This window comes from Tupaia chinensis, unplaced genomic scaffold (genome assembly GCF_000334495.1).
Source record: "Tupaia chinensis unplaced genomic scaffold, TupChi_1.0 Scaffold000314_1, whole genome shotgun sequence".
NCBI lineage: Eukaryota > Metazoa > Chordata > Mammalia > Scandentia > Tupaiidae > Tupaia > Tupaia belangeri.
In genome coordinates this window covers 2,695,998-2,715,585 of record NW_006159807.1, presented here as the reverse complement: position 1 = coordinate 2,715,585, position 19,588 = coordinate 2,695,998, and the positions used below count along the sequence as shown (strand labels likewise).

At 41.7% G+C, this 19,588-nt stretch overlaps 1 protein-coding gene across 1 annotated transcript in view; it reads right to left on the bottom strand.

Moving 5' to 3' along the window:
• The window catches only part of WIPF1 (WAS/WASL interacting protein family member 1), a 98,850-nt gene that overhangs the window by 11,132 nt on the left and 68,130 nt on the right, over positions 1-19,588 (bottom strand). The window contains 3 exon segments of the mRNA XM_006151117.3: positions 1,537-2,307; positions 4,415-4,588; positions 15,568-15,697. Of these exon segments, the coding sequence (XP_006151179.1) occupies positions 1,537-2,307; positions 4,415-4,588; positions 15,568-15,697 (1,075 nt within the window).

Here is a 19,588-nt window from a genome sequence, read left to right as displayed (position 1 = left end):
CTCTCGGGATCTTGGGCATGCACTCACACGCACCCAATGTGAGTTTTAAGCTGCTGGGTCTGGGACTCAAACTGCAGTCAGCCATGTGGATGTCCAGTGACATGACCGTTATGCCATCTGCTGGCCCCATGATACTGGTTTTGTAAAAATGTATATACTGTATATACATTCTTCTTAAAAAATATATTGTTTAAAGCTCCCATTTAGCTAATTAGTACTCATTCTTTTCTTTTTTAAGTTTTTTCCCCCCCACATGGGACCCCCCCCACAACAGGGCATACATGTTCATTGGAGTGAGACAGAGAGAAACAGTGAAAGGAAAAGTGAGAAATCACCCCTTAGGGGGATGGTCACACTCCAATCCCTTCTCTTCCATTCTTCTCTTGGGACTTTGGGCACTCATGTACACACACCTGGTGTTATTTTCAAGCCACCCTGTCTGGGACTCAAACCACAGTCGGCTATGTGGGAGTCCAGCACCATTATCATCATGCCACTTGCTGGCCCCTTTATATACATACAAGACTGAAAGGAGGCCCAGCAGTTGGTATAGAGGTTATGTCGTTGGACTCCCACATTGCTGTCTGTAGTTTGAGTCCTGGACCTGGTGGCTTGAAACTCATGCCAGGTGAATGTACGTGTGTGCCCAAGATCCCGGGAGGAGAATGGAGGAGAAGGGATTGCAGAGTGACCATCCCCCTGAGAGGTGATTTCTTACTTTCCCTCTTACTGTCTCTGTCTCTGTCCAGCAAACGCACATGCCCTAAAGCAAAAACCTATACCCTCCCCCACAAAAAGACTATGGGTACATAAAAAATGTTATCAGTGATAATTTTGGATATAATTTCCTATATATCTGTAATAAATAAGTATGGCTTATGTAATCAAAGGAAACAACAGACATTTTATGTCACTACCCATCATATTTTGGGGAAGATTTAATCTATGGGTTCATCCATTTGGAAAAGCCTATAGAAAGTCCTCACTTGCTTTGGGGAAAATCTGTAGAGGCCAAATGAGAAGGAAAAGGCTGTATTTCATTCAAATGACTACTGTTCTCATTTATTCACTGAAGAATACTTAATGAGATGCTACTTTGTCTAGGCGCTGGATTGAATGCATCGATGGCTTCATATTTTTAGTCAATTATTCATGGCATAGCAGTTTGGAGGAGCAGTTCTCAGACTCTGCTGCACATTACAATCACTGAAGAGCTTTCCAATATCCCGATACTCGGTCTGCCCCCCAGGTCAATTATACCAGAAACCTTGCGATGGGGATGAGGCTCACCTGGGGTTTAAAGCTCCCCAGGTAGCTTCTTTTTTTTTTTTTTTTTGAGAGGTTTATTGGGTACTCAGTCTCCTTATCTCTAAAACACCAACAGCAACCTTGGTCCCACTTTCCAGCGAGGCTCACATGAGGTCAGGTTGAAATCATATGCGTCAATGGTCACTTAAAAGCACGAAGCGGTGTGAGTATACTTCTACTTTTGTGTGCCTATAGTCCCTTAGAGTCACTCACCCCTGTTTGCCATACCTGATCTGCCTGGTGGGTCCCTCACTGGAGGCGGGGGTCTCTCACTGGGTGGGGGAGGAAGAGGGCCTGAGCGTCCTGGCGAAGGTAAGGGAGGTGCAGACGAAGTGAGGGACAAATTCCGCTGTGGGAGTCTTGGGATTTCATCATTGCCACTGGAACCTGGAGGCAGGGGTGGAGGGCCGGGCCTGCTGGGTGGTGGTGGTGGAGGTGGGGCCTGTGAAGAGGGCGAAGGCCTTGGGGTGGAAGGCACCGGAGGCTTGTTGTTCTGCGGGGGAGGAGGTGGAGCTCCTTCCCTGTGGATGGAGGGCCTGTTGCCCACTGGAGGAGGTGGAGGGGGTGGCTTGTCGTCCAAGGCTCTGCCAGGGGTTGGGGGCAGTGGTGGCCTGTTGGAGAAGGGCGAGGAAGAGCCTGAGGGTGTCTGGCGAATGGAGCCTCCTCCAAAGGCAGCACCTCGGTTTCCTGGGAAAGGGGGAGGAGTAGGCCCAGGCGCAGGCTGTCTGGGGGCCCCAGGCACTGGCGGGGACCCCCGGTTGTGCAGACTTCATTGGATGGGTCTGGGTGTGTTAGGTACAGGAGGGGGGATGCTGTCGGGCTTTGAGCCCACGTCGGGCCTTGGGGGCGGCATTCGGTTCCTCTGTGGCTCTGGGGGACCACTTCTGTGGCCAGGAGAAGGCCCAGGAAACCTCCCTGGGCCACTTGGAGGTGAAAAAGGTTTGGCAGCCATGGATCTTCCTCCTGGTGGCAAAATTGGTGGCCGGTTTCCTCCAGAATCTGGAGAACAGGAAGAGACACATACAGTTTCAAGAAGTGAGAAGGCTAGAGTGTCGTCCCATCCCAGAATGCCATACGGTGTGGGTAACTCACTGCCATAGATTGGGGTAGTTCTTTCTGGAGGCAGAGGAATAGAACTCAGCTCTCTACTTACCTTCTGGTCCCAGGTTCTACAACCTATCAGCTTTTAAAAGGATTTTTGGAAAGATTTCTTAGCATTAGGTATGGATGAGAACCAGGAGAAAACCAGGAGAGTCCTGGAGATCCCCATCAGTGAGGAGGACAAGATGGCACAGGTAGATGGGATTCGTGTTAAGGGTTTTCCTTTATCCCGTCTCCTGGCCCTTATACTTTTCCTGTTTTAAAAATAATTCAGCAATCTTAGGTGAAAAAATCAGTTATAACAATGTAAGTTCTCCATATGCAATGGCTAACCTCGTCCCTCTGAAAAGAAATGCTCAAGAAAAGGTGAGAAAAATACAGGTGGTGGCACTTTCTGCACGTCACCGTGGCTGGGCCTAAGTGGTTTAATTCTGTCGCCAATTTGTGATAAGTCTATATCTTCTAATTTTGGATTAAAGCTACACTTGCCATCCACCTTAACACATGGAGCACATCTTTTGAGCTCTGAATTTCATCTTCATTTTATTATTTTACTTTTGTCTTTTGCCTTAATTTCTTCACCTATTGTTAAAGTCCTGAATGTATACATTTGTCAGCTACCTCAAAAATCCTTTTGGTGAGTTTTAAATAAATAAATTTAGGTTCAGTCAGTGGCGTGGTGGTTAAGGCAGCTGGATCCCACATGGCTGACTGTACAGTTTGAGTCTGTACATGGCCTGGTGGGTTGAAAAACAAGCTGGGCTCATGGGCACGGATGTCCCAAATCTTGCGAGGCCAATGGAGAAGAAGGGACTGAGATGTATTCATCTGCCCTAGGGAGTGCTTTCTCACTTCCCCTCTCTCTTTCTCTGTCTCTCTCTGGCGAGTGCATGCAGAGCGAGTGTACTCCAGAAGAAAACTAAAAAAATATAATGAATCAAATTAAAAATAAATTTAAATGCAGACTGCATCAAATCTCTTCTGTTATCGAGTCTCTTTCTAGATTTTGACCATCTACTTTTTTCGGTCAGCTATCTCTGAGGCTTCTGTGACTCTTATCTTCACATGAACACAAAAATTTCATACTTTCCCAGAGGCTATTTTAAAAGATGATATAATTAGAAATAAGTTTATTTTAAAAATAATAAACATTGCCAAAAAAAATTTATGGTAAACTTCTTGAACTTCTGTAGTAGTGAGGAGAGTGCCTCATGAACTCTGCAAGGTTTTTACCTAGGCCTGACCAAGTTCAACCTCCTTGGCCATCGGATTCAGGGATAATCCTGTAGGATTCATTTCCATGGCTCCTGGAGAGGACACTTCTGAGATTTCACACATCCGTCATGCAAAACACTGATTCGTGAGTTTTGTAATTACGTTCCAGGCCATGTGCCCCACAGTGTGTTTGGAAAGTGATCATGACTATTTACTGTCCCAGACAGCTGTGTCAGGCTGTTGCACAAAGCAAACTGAATTTGCCTGGTCCCTGGGTTGAACTTCCGGGAGTGGCAAGTCCTATTTGGTCCTTCCCTTTCTTCCCACTGGATCTCACCCTTTTTTTTTTTTAATGAATTATTTATTTCATTTTATTTGTTATTATTATTCTTCAGTTTGACTAGAGAGACACAGAGAAAGAGGGAGAGACAAAGAGAGAGAGAGAGAGTTTGAAAGCAAGCTGCCAGGTCCAGGACTCAAACTGTAGACGGCCATATGAGAGTCCAGTGCCCCAACCACTATGCCCCCTGCTGGCCCCCTTGAGCTTACCCTTTAGGGAAGCACAAAAATGTATGGGTTGCCCCCAAGGACACTGGGCAAGTATTTCATAGCTCTATAGAACTATTCGATCCCTATGAATAATTTTTTAAAAGTTGAATAGAATTTCTCTTGTAAAAAACAGTGGCAACATTCCAAACAATGTCTTAAAGGGTGCAAAGCCGCAGTGGGAACATCAAACCTCCAAACAGCCTGAGCTCCAGTGACTCAGAGAGAAGGAACCTCTCCTCACCGTTATCCCTGTTGGCCGTGGGTCTCAGCTTCGGCATTCTAGCCTGGAACAGTCCTCCCAAACCTGGGGGGCCACCGCCTCCAAAACTTCCACCACTGCTGCCACTGCCACCGCCACCACTGCCACCTCCACCAAAGCCCCCACCAGCGCCACCAGCACCGGCTCCTTTAGGTTCTGCAGAAAAAGAAAACACAGTTTTTCCACATGTATGAAAACACACCAGAGCACCTCACCCGTCTTAACCCGAGGAAATAAAGAACAATGATTGAACAGGGAGCTGGCTGAACCTGGGCCTCTGGTGGACAAATGGGATGTTTTCATTTAAACACAGGATTTTAAGGGTTTGCCCTACCCCTAGTAGAACAGGAGTACAGGAAGGGTTTCTTATGCTGCCAGGGCAGTTCCAGGTCCAGTGGTGGAGAAACAGTAATAGACAGTAATTTGTCTCCACACCTCCACTGACCTGTGAGTTGCTATCTCCTTGTTCTATGTCCTAAGATTTGGCAAATGAAAGGATTCTCAAAGAAAGAAGGTACCAAAGGAGGAGATGCACAATAAAAAGTGGAAAGAGGGTCCCAGGTGGTGGCACAGCCATAAAACACGATTCTTTGTGAGGCCGACCCACATGGGAAAGTTCTGATTTGCAACAGAGATCTCCCACAGTACAGGAGGCATGCACGTGCCCGTAGTCCAGACGGACAGATGCTGGGGGTGCATGGTGTCATCAGGGATGCTGTCTCCCCGGCCTTCTTGCTCACTTGTGGAAGTAATAAACTTAAAAAGGTAACAAGAAAGGAAACTCAGTAAAAAGAACAAAGGAGAAATATTAGGTTGTTGGAAAAATCATGATGCACTTTTGCATAGAAAAACAGAAAAAGTATATCATGACTTTTCTGACAATTTAGTAAAAGAATAAAGAAAAAGAATCTCAGAATTTTACTTTGTAGAAATATCCATTGTTGAGGTATATTTTTTATGTCAGTATCTTTTCATTTTATGTTTTTGGTTTTCTTTTTGTTGTTGTTGTTTTTAATTCAGGACAAATTTAAGGGCCAGCAGGTAGCCTGGATTCCCATATGGCCAATCGTGATTTGAGGCCTAGACCCAGAGGCTTGAAACTCACGCCAGGTGTATGTGCCCCAAATTTCAGAGAATGGAGGAGAAAAGATTGTGGTGTGGCCATCCCCCTCAGGGGATGATTTCTGACTTTCCCTCCACTGCCTCTCTGACTCTCCTCTCCAGCAAACACATGTGTCCAAAAGCAAAAACCTTAAAAAAAAAAAATCACTAAACAATCTTTAGCCTACATTTTTCACTTAACAGTTTGATAGCATTTCTAAATGCAATGAAATATTCTTTGAAATAATGAGTTTAAAGGATTGTATTGTGTTTTAGATTGTATAAAGAATTGTATTTAATTTTAGAACATGAGTAAATTACAAATTTATCTAGTCACTCACTTACTTGATTCTCTTTTAGGATGATTTAAATTTTTAATATTACAAAGTAGAACAGTAGGCTTTAACAATTTAAAAATAATTTGTGGGACCAGTAGATGGCATAATGGTTACATTGCTGGACTCCCACGTAGTTGCCCATGGTCTGAGTCCTGGACCCAGTGGCTGAAAGCTCATGCCAGGCGCATGTGCGTGTGTGTCTAAGATCCTGAGAGGAAAATGGAGGAGAAGGGATTGCAGTGTAGCCATTACCCTTGGGGAATAATTTCTTGCTTTCTATCTCTCTTTCTCTCTCTGTTTCTTTAGCAAGCACATGTGCCTATAGCAAAAAATCTCTCTAAAAATTTTTGATTGCAAATTGAGGTTATCAAAATTTTGTTATTTTGGGGAACCAGAAGTTAGCGTAAAGGCTATGTCGCTGGATTCCCACATAGTCAACCACGGTTCGCGTCCTGGACCTGGTGGCTTAGAACTCACACCGGGCGCATGTGCATGCGTGCCCAAGATCCCAAGAGGAGAATGGAGGAGAAGGGATTGTGGCATGACCATCCCCCCTGGGGGATGATTTCTCGCTTTCTGTCTTTATGTCTGGCGAGTGCACATGCCCTATAGTGAAAACCTCTCTCAAAAAAAAAAAAAAAGATTTTGTTATTTTGCATTTATCTGCAAAAAAGTTGTGTAGAATTTTGAAATGGAAAGCAAGCAGAAAAAAAGAGATTACTGAGTAGTCTGTTTAGCTATTTGAGTTATTTCCCATTGTCTTTGAGCTACTTTTTGCTCTGTAAGTTGTAAAAGTTGATAATAGTGCAAATGATATTTGCCCAATGAAATGTAAATTAATTGTGTTGAGTGGAATGCAATTGATTATTGACCTGTTTAAAACTTAGTTATGAATTCATTTCAGCACTTACATACCTGTGCATGTGTGACAGTTTGTATTTTCCATTAATTAATTTCAAATAAAATTTTCAACACATGTTCATTTTATATGTGTATAACAACCATGACTATATCTTTTTTAAAAAAGTGTATTTTCTCAATAAGTGAGACAGACAGAAAGACAAAGAGACAGCACCTCCAATGGGGTCTTGATGTTGTGATCCACTTTCAGCTTCAGCCAACCCTGGATCCTGGGCATAAACATGCCTGGCATATTCAGGGATGTCTCCAGCCATGAACCGGGAACCTTCCCATGTGGGTCAGTTCCATAGAGTGTTGCATTTTACTACTGTACCACGGTATGGCCCCCTATACCTCTTTTTAAAAAAATGAACACGGGACCGGCAGGTGGCATGGTGGTTAAAGGTGCTGGACTCCCATATGGCCAACCACAGTTCGAGTCCCTGACCTGGCAGCTTGCTTTCTTGCTTTCTCACTCTCTCTCTTTCTCCCTCTCTCACTTTCTGGTCAAATTAAAATAATAAGATCAGATCACAGTAACACTACAAGTCAACAAAAGAGGGACTGAACTGGTGAAATAGAATTCTATGATATTTGTCTAAAACATTACTGATTTTCTTCTTTTATTTGTCTTCCAGATTTAAGGATTTTGGTTTTCTTTTGAGATGCTGATAGGTTCAGCAATTTTTTTTTTAATAGTAAAAGGAGAAGTGGAGAGAGAAAGAAGAAAATTACAGTGCACTTGCAACTAGATTCTAGCTTTGTCCATATTTTTAGTTTAAGATCTTTTGCGAATCAATAAAATGTGAGGTAAAGAAAGTTCGGTATGGAAGGGGGGGAAGGAGAGTAAGAAACAAGTAAAAGTATGTTTAATTGACCCAAAATGAGAAGCTATTTGCTGCTGATAATATATGTAGTAATATCTTTGTCTTGACTGACACACATGCATGGTATTCATGCTGAAAAAAGAAATGCTGTACACTGTAAAGACAGGATTAAATGTAAATAAATAAGAAAAAATGTAAAGAAAAAGAATAAATTAAGTTAAATAAAATAATTCTCAAAAAATGAACTCTTAACAATTTATGTATGCATGTGCTGTATGTTTGTATTTATGAGGTTAAACACTGTTTAAAGTCCTGTCCTCCCCGAAATGTGTTGTATCTTTGATAATGATTATATGAAATCTACAAATTAACCTGGGAGAACTGACACTGTTAGGATATTTAGATTTCACATTTGGAAATGTGTTTATTTTCCCATTTATTCATACCTTCTGGATGTTTTGGTAGCTTTATGATAATAGGTTATCTATGCTTCTTGTTACGGTTACTTCAAATACACATTTGTTTGCTGAAATTGTGAAAGAAATGCTTTTCCTGTTACGTTTTGTAACTGGCTGTTACTAGCATCAGGAATTTCATGTGCTATCTAATAAACCTCTTTGCTGTATTTTCTAAATGACAGTTTTTAAAAAAATGTATAATCTTGCATTTTCTAGTAGTCATGTGGTCTGCAAATTATTAATAAAAGTTTTGCCTCCTCTTTCTAAGAGCTGTGGACCTTATTCCTGTTTTATGTAGGTAATTACTTTGATGGCTGAACTTCCATAACAATGTGCATTATTAATGTTGCTAAAGGCAACCACCTTCTGCTTTTAATGAGACTACCTCTAATGTTTGAAAAGTTAAATATTCTATTGGTTTTAAATATGTTTTCTTCCTTTATAAATATTCACAGTCAGGAAGGATCTTCCTACCTCAGTTCTTTTTATATTTAGAATTATTTAACTTTAACTTTACTTACTTACTTATTATTATTATTTTTAAAATTTGGCCAGAGAGGGACAAAGAGAGATAAAGAGAGAGAGAAAAAAGTGAGAAAGCAAGCCACCAGATCCAAAACTCAAACCACAGTTGGCCATGTGGGAGCCCAGCATTCTTAACCACCACGCCACCTGCCTGACCCCCTGTCTCAGGTTTTTAGGACTTCCTTATAGAATATACTTTTATCAAATGACTATTCAAAATCTACTTAGATGATTATATTGCTTTTCTTATCTGATATAATGGATAAATAAACTTTCTAACATTAAAAATAGGTTTTAAACCTGGGGGCCAACAGTTGGCATAGTGGTTAAGGTGCTGCATTCCCACATGGTCAACCATGGTTTGAGTCTCGGACCTGGCAGCTTGAAAATGACACCAGCTCTGTGTGCATGCATGCCCAAAGTCCTAGGAGGAAAATGCAGAAGACACTGTGGCACGGCCATCCCCTCTTGGGGGTGATTTCTCACTTTTCCTCTCTTTGTCTCTTTCTGGTAATGCATGTGGCCTAGGGTTGGCCTGTAGTGCAGCAGTTAGGTGCTGTGCAGAAGCCAGATCCCACATGAGGCCAGGTTCCAGTCCCAGCCCCACTGGGTCTGTGAGCAAGTCGGAATCCTGATATGATGGGCACGATGGGAAACTGTAGGAAAAAGGATCGCGGTGTGACTGGGCCTGATGGGAGTGCTTTCTGTCTGTCTGTCTTTTTCTCTCTTACCTTCTCTCGTGTGCATGTGTTCTCTATCACAAATAAAAGTAAATAAAAAATTAGGGTAAACCCTGGTCTTATTAGTTATTCTCCTTTTTAAAGGTTGCTACAGAAAATGTGCACTCACCAGAGAAAGAGAGAGAAAGAAAAAAACAGGGAGAAAGCACCCCTCTATGGGGCATGGTCACACTGCAATCCCTTCTCCTCCTTTTTCCATCCTGTCAGTATTTTTGGCACACATGCACCTGGTGTGTATTTCAAGCCACGAGGCTCAGGATTTGAACTGCAGAGTTGGCCATGTGGAATCTGGCTCCCTTAACCACTAGACTATAGTGCCAGCTCAATTCGTTATTCTTGTAACATACTATTGAATTGAAATTTCGGGGCATTTTTCCTTAGTATTGTACCATCTATGACTGATCATAAGTGCTATGTAGGGTTTCTTAACCTCGGAACTACTGACAGTCCGGGCTGGCTGATTCTTTGTCGTGGGTGGCTGTCCTCATCTTAGAGAGCGTTTACAGCATCCCTGGCCTCTACCCACTAGATGTCAGTAGTAGCACTCCCACTCCACCAGAGCTGTGACAACACGAAATGTCTGTAGATATTGCCACAGGTCCCTTGGGAGACAAACAGCCCTGGCTGAAAACCAGTGAAGTACATACAGCCTTTGTGGGCGTGCTGCTGCCGTCTGATTTTGCTGTGAGAGTCATATGCCAGCTGCAGTTCACCTGGTAGACAGCTTCCATCCCTCCCTAAGTCTGGGAATGGTTTAGATGGCATTTGGATTCACTGTTTCTTAAAATTGGAAAGAATTGCTTTTTAAAAAAATGAACACGGGACCGGCAGGTGGCATGGTGGTTAAAGGTGCTGGACTCCCATATGGCCAACCACAGTTCGAGTCCCTGACCTGGCAGCTTGCTTTCTTGCTTTCTCACTCTCTCTCTTTCTCCCTCTCTCACTTTCTGGTCAAATTAAAATAATAAGATCAGATCACAGTAACACTACAAGTCAACAAAAGAGGGACTGAACTGGTGAAATAGAATTCTATGATATTTGTCTAAAACATTACTGATTTTCTTCTTTTATTTGTCTTCCAGATTTAAGGATTTTGGTTTTCTTTTGAGATGCTGATAGGTTCAGCAATTTTTTTTTTAATAGTAAAAGGAGAAGTGGAGAGAGAAAGAAGAAAATTACAGTGCACTTGCAACTAGATTCTAGCTTTGTCCATATTTTTAGTTTAAGATCTTTTGCGAATCAATAAAATGTGAGGTAAAGAAAGTTCGGTATGGAAGGGGGGGAAGGAGAGTAAGAAACAAGTAAAAGTATGTTTAATTGACCCAAAATGAGAAGCTATTTGCTGCTGATAATATATGTAGTAATATCTTTGTCTTGACTGACACACATGCATGGTATTCATGCTGAAAAAAGAAATGCTGTACACTGTAAAGACAGGATTAAATGTAAATAAATAAGAAAAAATGTAAAGAAAAAGAATAAATTAAGTTAAATAAAATAATTCTCAAAAAATGAACTCTTAACAATTTATGTATGCATGTGCTGTATGTTTGTATTTATGAGGTTAAACACTGTTTAAAGTCCTGTCCTCCCCGAAATGTGTTGTATCTTTGATAATGATTATATGAAATCTACAAATTAACCTGGGAGAACTGACACTGTTAGGATATTTAGATTTCACATTTGGAAATGTGTTTATTTTCCCATTTATTCATACCTTCTGGATGTTTTGGTAGCTTTATGATAATAGGTTATCTATGCTTCTTGTTACGGTTACTTCAAATACACATTTGTTTGCTGAAATTGTGAAAGAAATGCTTTTCCTGTTACGTTTTGTAACTGGCTGTTACTAGCATCAGGAATTTCATGTGCTATCTAATAAACCTCTTTGCTGTATTTTCTAAATGACAGTTTTTAAAAAAATGTATAATCTTGCATTTTCTAGTAGTCATGTGGTCTGCAAATTATTAATAAAAGTTTTGCCTCCTCTTTCTAAGAGCTGTGGACCTTATTCCTGTTTTATGTAGGTAATTACTTTGATGGCTGAACTTCCATAACAATGTGCATTATTAATGTTGCTAAAGGCAACCACCTTCTGCTTTTAATGAGACTACCTCTAATGTTTGAAAAGTTAAATATTCTATTGGTTTTAAATATGTTTTCTTCCTTTATAAATATTCACAGTCAGGAAGGATCTTCCTACCTCAGTTCTTTTTATATTTAGAATTATTTAACTTTAACTTTACTTACTTACTTATTATTATTATTTTTAAAATTTGGCCAGAGAGGGACAAAGAGAGATAAAGAGAGAGAGAAAAAAGTGAGAAAGCAAGCCACCAGATCCAAAACTCAAACCACAGTTGGCCATGTGGGAGCCCAGCATTCTTAACCACCACGCCACCTGCCTGACCCCCTGTCTCAGGTTTTTAGGACTTCCTTATAGAATATACTTTTATCAAATGACTATTCAAAATCTACTTAGATGATTATATTGCTTTTCTTATCTGATATAATGGATAAATAAACTTTCTAACATTAAAAATAGGTTTTAAACCTGGGGGCCAACAGTTGGCATAGTGGTTAAGGTGCTGCATTCCCACATGGTCAACCATGGTTTGAGTCTCGGACCTGGCAGCTTGAAAATGACACCAGCTCTGTGTGCATGCATGCCCAAAGTCCTAGGAGGAAAATGCAGAAGACACTGTGGCACGGCCATCCCCTCTTGGGGGTGATTTCTCACTTTTCCTCTCTTTGTCTCTTTCTGGTAATGCATGTGGCCTAGGGTTGGCCTGTAGTGCAGCAGTTAGGTGCTGTGCAGAAGCCAGATCCCACATGAGGCCAGGTTCCAGTCCCAGCCCCACTGGGTCTGTGAGCAAGTCGGAATCCTGATATGATGGGCACGATGGGAAACTGTAGGAAAAAGGATCGCGGTGTGACTGGGCCTGATGGGAGTGCTTTCTGTCTGTCTGTCTTTTTCTCTCTTACCTTCTCTCGTGTGCATGTGTTCTCTATCACAAATAAAAGTAAATAAAAAATTAGGGTAAACCCTGGTCTTATTAGTTATTCTCCTTTTTAAAGGTTGCTACAGAAAATGTGCACTCACCAGAGAAAGAGAGAGAAAGAAAAAAACAGGGAGAAAGCACCCCTCTATGGGGCATGGTCACACTGCAATCCCTTCTCCTCCTTTTTCCATCCTGTCAGTATTTTTGGCACACATGCACCTGGTGTGTATTTCAAGCCACGAGGCTCAGGATTTGAACTGCAGAGTTGGCCATGTGGAATCTGGCTCCCTTAACCACTAGACTATAGTGCCAGCTCAATTCGTTATTCTTGTAACATACTATTGAATTGAAATTTCGGGGCATTTTTCCTTAGTATTGTACCATCTATGACTGATCATAAGTGCTATGTAGGGTTTCTTAACCTCGGAACTACTGACAGTCCGGGCTGGCTGATTCTTTGTCGTGGGTGGCTGTCCTCATCTTAGAGAGCGTTTACAGCATCCCTGGCCTCTACCCACTAGATGTCAGTAGTAGCACTCCCACTCCACCAGAGCTGTGACAACACGAAATGTCTGTAGATATTGCCACAGGTCCCTTGGGAGACAAACAGCCCTGGCTGAAAACCAGTGAAGTACATACAGCCTTTGTGGGCGTGCTGCTGCCGTCTGATTTTGCTGTGAGAGTCATATGCCAGCTGCAGTTCACCTGGTAGACAGCTTCCATCCCTCCCTAAGTCTGGGAATGGTTTAGATGGCATTTGGATTCACTGTTTCTTAAAATTGGAAAGAATTGACTAAGAAAATAATTTGGCTCCAAAGCTTTCTGAAGAGAAAATAATTTGATTAAGTTTTCATCTTTCCTTGCTCATTGAGACTTCCCAATTTTCAAAATTCACTAATTTGGGTTAATTTATGCTTTACTTAGAACATTAATTTCTTCAAGATCTTAAAATGTTTTAGAATACAACTTTACAATACCATCCTTAACTTGAGAAAATCTGCTTCATATCTCTTATCTGCTTTTGGAGTTTGATTTTATTCACGTGTGTTTTCTTTTTATCTGAATTAGGTTCATTTTAAGTTTGCGTTAGCTCTGCCTCTGTTCTAGGTGTGGAGCTTCCTAGGATGCTCTGCTGGTAGAAGAAATAATCTGATAATGAACTAACAAGAATTACTTTGCCTAACAGGATAAGTCAAACTATTAATAGAATAACTATTTCTAGAAGTATATATGCACAATTGCTTCCATATAAAATTACAGGTCTTTACTAATTTTTGTTATTGCCAATAATACTAACATTGCCCTTGTCATTCATACATTATTCATTAGTGAATGATACATTTCAGAATACTGCACTGATATAAGACACATTTACATGATAGGGCAAGTTCAGAGACGGGTACGCTGTATCTTCCAGTAATGCTCTTACTGGAACAGCTGTCCATTTTTCAGACAGAGAAGCAGCAGTTGAAGATAGCTAACTGAATCCAACTCATTTCAGCAGAAGGTAAATGGCAAGACAGGGCTGAATCCAAGAACTTTCAGGCACCATCACCTTCAATATTTTGGCACGAGCACAGGGGGGTTTCACATGCAAATGAATACGAGAGCACAGGTAAGTTTCACCACTTGCAAAAAGCTTGGAACCGTAGTATAGGTGTTGACATAAGTGCATGACAATCAGGGCATGCACAGGGTTGTACTGTTTCTGTGAAGCAAAGCACATTGTTAACAGCACTAAGCAGTTAGAAAAACTAACACTATTTCCTTTTAATGGGAGGAGAAATGAACCTTGAAGAATACAGTGAGTTTCCCCTAGTGGATTCAGGAATATGTCCAGTCTGTCCAGTCTTTTTCAGTATCAGTGGGAAATTCATACTCACATCTCTAGAGCCCTAGAATCCCTCCTATAGCAGAGAGAATTGCTGGTCTCTGTCCTAAAGATTGACAACTCCTCTGGTACCATACCAGGGACCATGATTCACATAGCTGCTGGATCAAGGCTACCCGGATACAAGTGACTGCTTTGGGCTCCTCTCAGGAAGAATCTTGTGACACTGATCAGGAGGATTAAGGTATTTTACCATAACCTTATCGCTTTTGTGGGTACTTTGAGCCAGAGGTCAGAATGTGTTATGTAAACAGTCAAAAAACCCCACAATTCCTTTTTGAGGGGTGCCACATTGACATTTGTAGAACCTTACCCAGTAACTTAGAATGTTCAAAGGTGGCCCCGCCCCTCCCTGCCATTTTCCAAATACCAGTGTTTTCTCTTAACTCTGATCCTTCTTCCTTCTCTACCCATTAGGGACTTCTCCTAGAGATTCCCCTAAGCCCCTCTAAACCTCTACTTTGCTAAAATCCTGCATCAATATTCTACAAAGTCTACAAGTCTACAAAGCTCCATATGGCAATTTTTAGTGGATCACTCTACCTCCTATAGGATCTCTCATCTCAGATGACTCTTAGGGACATCTGGCGGCAGTGGCAAAGTCTAGGAATGTGAGGATACAGTCTCAAAATGTGATTATTAATTACCAGTAGATTCTAGTCCTGGATGATGTTCCATTCTGTTGTAAATATTAATAAGTAACCTTTGTGTTATGGATACTTGTGTTTATACATAGCCTATTCCAGAAAGGATCTCAGGCTTAGATGGGTAGATTAAACAAGGTTGTGATCTCATTTCCTCCATCTCCACGCTCCTAATAACCATATCCTATATTTGAGTTATACTTTGCAGACCACAAAGCACTTTTATAGGCATTCTCACTTGAAGTGCACAATAGACTTGTGCAGTCAGGAGAACAGGCATTATCGTGTCTACTTTACGATATGAAGACAGTAGGGCTTGGAGAGAACATGTGATGGAAGCACCAGGACTTGAACTCACATCCTGCAATTCTAAGGCTAGGGCTTTTTCCACAGTTCATGCTGCCTCCTGATCTACAGTGCCAGAAGCAATGGGTTAATCTCCAGAAACTGTTGTGAAGAATTCAGAGAATCACTGCTGTGTATGTCTCAGACAAAGAATTATTATACTAGCTTCCTGCGGCATGAGAGGGGAACCCAAGCCAAAGTCATGGCCTACAATGAGTGGCACAGTCCCTTATTTTGCTAGCTTCGCAGCTGTTGTTAACCAAAAATCTTTTTTTTTTTTTTTTTTTTTTGTGAAGTGGGAGGGGTAGAGTTGATTGTTAGGTCACAAACCATTTATCTCCATGGAAAATAAGTTTTCACTCACTGTCCAGTATCGGTGCGCTTCTGTCATTGGTGACTGTTTTCTTCAGTTTCTTCCCCTTGTTGATGTCAGAGAGAAGAGCATTTCTTCCAGCCTGCTCCGTCTTATTCAAGGAGGGCTTCTCTGTATTGGCCTGAGGAAACCATACAATGTGCGTTCATCTCTTGCTTTAAAGTCATGCCCTACAATGCTCGGTTAGGACAGGTAGGGTACTGGAAGGTCCTTGCTATTAAGGTCCTTGGGGATAGACTGTAAATTCTGCAGATGTTTTAGAACCCATGTCACCCTCTTAAAGACCAAGAAACCTGGGAATAGATGCAGCAATAAATTGCATTCATTTTTTAAGGCAGGAAGAATCAGCCCCTGATAAAAATCTCTGAAAATCCAGACCATGGTCTGGCCATAACCAACAGAGCCAGGTTAGGGTTAGATGGTTAGATATAAGAAAAAAAACTTTAAGTCAGAGAGGGTTCTGCAGGATAATTCTGGACTCCATTCTCCAAAATTTATCTTCCCTTTTTCATCTTTTGAACTAACTTAGCTCAAGGGAAGAATTATCTAGCAAAAAGGTCAGCTAAATAATTTTAAGAACCCATTAAATTTAGAAAGTATTTTTTTTCTGTATACATTGTCAACAATGCCTTTTTGATCTTTTCAATTTAAGTCAGATTTACTGAGATATAATTTACATAAGGCAAAAGCATCCCTTGGTTTGTAGTTCTATGAGTTCTGACAAATATATATACTCATGTAACCACTACGACAATCAAGATGCAGAATATTTTTATTACCCCTTAAAGGTCCCTCATGCCCCTAGGGCCTAAGGTGTTTCTGATGTTGAAACCTTTTCTGAAAGCTTAACCCACAGAAATTGCAGAGTGGCTATTCCACTGTTTTAAAATGGTATTTTCAGGACCAGCAAATGGCATGATGGTTATGTTGTTGGACGCCTACATAGTTGACCAAGGTTCAAGTCCCAGACTTGGAGGCTTAAAACTCATGCCGAGTGTATGTGCATGTGTGCCCATAATCCTGAGAGGAGAATGGAGAAGAAAGGATTGTGGTGTGGCCATCCCCTCTGGGGGGTGATTTCTCACTTTCTGTCTCTCTCTCTTTCTAGCAAGTGCAGTGCCTATAGCAAAAATCTCTCTTTAAGAAAAAAAAAAAAAGAAAAGGTATTTTCTTATATTTACAGAATTCCTAGAAAAGACTCTGACTATGAAACTGGTATTTCATTCCATCTGGGTTATTTTAGGGAGTGGAGTCACGGAACATCCAACATATGGAGTCAGAAGTAGACATGTGCCTATATTGGTCATGCCTGGAAGCGTGCTTAGTCGTCTCTGTTCCCAGGGAGAGTCTGGCTGTCCCTAAACCAATGGTCCTTCCAGGGGACTTGACGATCCTTCTAGGCTGGGACCAACCCTTCTGAAAGAGATGTGATTTCAGATGTGTCAGTGAGGGCCACGGAAGGTAACCCTGGGCAAGTTCATGGCTCCAGACCTCACTCTGCTTTTACTATCAGTGCTGGAGGGAGAGGGAGTGCTCAGGGAAAGCCAGAAGTAGGAAAAACAGAATTGTATTAAGTTAGAAGCATCTTGAAATAATTAACTCATGAAGTATTTCTTGCTTGTGATAGCAACAGCTCACTTGATATCACTTTTTACTCTGGGCCAGACACTGTTTTCAGTACTTTATGAATATTAATTCACTTAGTTTTCGTCAACCCTGTGAGTTACTACTTTCACTATTCAGACACAGAGGCTAACGAAAGTTAGATCACTTGCCCCAGTCACCTAGTTACTAAGAGGAAGACCTGGGATTCAAACTGACTCCAGAGCCTTCCCCAAAGTCTGACAGAAGAAGGGTAAGTGTGGGTCTGAAATGCTCCTTCCCCATCAATCCCCCAAATTCCCCTGGAGCAATCCTATGAGGCCCTTAATTACCCTTCCAGATATGTTCTTTGCATATAAAGCTTGCTTTTGCTAATGAGATTATCTTCTATTACTCTGAAGTTTGTTTTATACCTTGAACATCTTGGTAAGAGCTTTTGAAATTATCCAGCATTTTCATTTGAAGGATAGAAAATATCTGAGGCCTAGAGAGGTTAAGTGATATGTCCATAGGAGAACTCTTAATGGTTTTGGGTCAGCAACCTTCATGGCTTTGGCCCTGCTACAAAACTTATCTTGACACCTGATCTTCGTGAGTGCTAACCCCTCTCACGGGGCAGGCCTGGGCCCTCAGTGCATTACCCCACCAGCACAGTGTCCTGTGACGGCCACCAGCACATCTTTCCCTTGTCCATCCCTATGTCTTCTTTCTCCAGGGCCTTGCTCTGAGTTAGGAATCATGCTAGAAATGCGTTTACAGGATAAACAAGGATTTTCTAAATGTCAGTCCTTCTGGTTCACATTTATGATTTCTGTCATCTTCTCATGCCATTTGTGCCATTAATCATTTAATGCTTCATCAAGTCAATTTGCTATATAACTTATGATACTGTTTTTCAATGAATAAACATTTTATTTTAAATTAACTCACTATTAAACCTCAGATTTCATGTGCTAGTTATAATTTTTAGAACACACATGAAAATAAACACAAGAGAATTACAGTTTAAAAAAATTAATCCATGTACTATCCAGCAGGGGTACACAAAACACACTTTTGGAATAACACTGACAAATGAATTATTTTTATGTTGAGAGTTTTTTTTTTCCATAGGGCACATACGCTTGCCAGCAAGACAGAGAGAGACAGAGAGACAGAAAGCGAGAAATCACCCCCCAGGGGGGATGACCACGCCGCAATCCCTTCTCCTCCATTCTCCTCTCGGGATCTTGGGCACGCACACACACGCGCCTGGCATGAGTTTAAGCCACCAGGTCTGGGACTCGAACCACGGTCAACTACATGGGAGTCCAGTGACATAGCCACTATGCTAACTGCTGGTCCCCAAACAAATTCTTTTCTAAAAAATTTTTTTAAGAATTATTTTATTTAACTTTATTTATTTGTTTATTTTTAATGTGATCAGAGAGGGACAGAGTGAGAGAAAGAGGGAAAGTGAGAAAGCAAGCTGCCAGGTCCAGGACTTGAACCGCGGTTGGCCATGTGGGAGTCCAGCACCCTCAACCACCGTGGCACATGCTGGCCCTGATAAATGAATTTCGCTATGTTTGCCAGATCAGGGCTTCTAAAACTTACCTACATGGGGGAATAGTTTTAAAAAATTATTTTCCTGGACCAGCGGGTGGCATGGTGGTTAAGGCTCTGGACTCCCATACAGCTGACCATGATTCGAGTCCTGGACCTGGCAGGGGGCATGGCCAAGACACAATTCCTTCTCTTCCATTCTCCTCTCAGGATTTTGGGCACGCATGTATATGTAGCTGGTGTGTTTTTCAAGCCGCTAGGTCTAGGATGCCAGCCGTAAGGTCAGCCATGTGGGATCTGGTTGCTACCACCAGCTGGCCCCACTGTGAATATTTCTAAATGTTCACTTTCAACTAACTTCTGTCTCATCTTCCTGGACTCTAACAATCAGTTGGAGGATCATGCTTTGAGTAGCAGGAGGCTAATTAGTGGTCAGTTTCCCCCAGCTAGCTTCCAAACTCAGACTGGTTACAGAAATGTGTCTCACGTAAACCTGGAGCAGAGAATTTTCCTCTCTGAGTCCAATTTCCCCATGGGAAAAATGAAGGCACCAGTGTGAGGCTGCTTCACCTGCTGGGAGAAGCCTTTCTAACGGAGTGGGTCTCGGAGACTTTTCGTATTACCATGCAAAGGGCTGCCGACTTCCTGGACAAAGGTGTACTTCCCAGGATGGGGGTATCAAGGGACCAGGATAAGTCTTGTAAAAAATATTCCCTTGGGAAGTGGACTTCTAAATGTGGGGCTAGATTTAAAGGGGGTGTGTGAGTGTATATGGAAGAGGTGGTGGTAGATTGATGAAATCAGTCAAAAACCAAGAGAAGAAAGAGGGAAAAGGCAGAGGGAAAGAAAGAAGTGAGACTGGAAG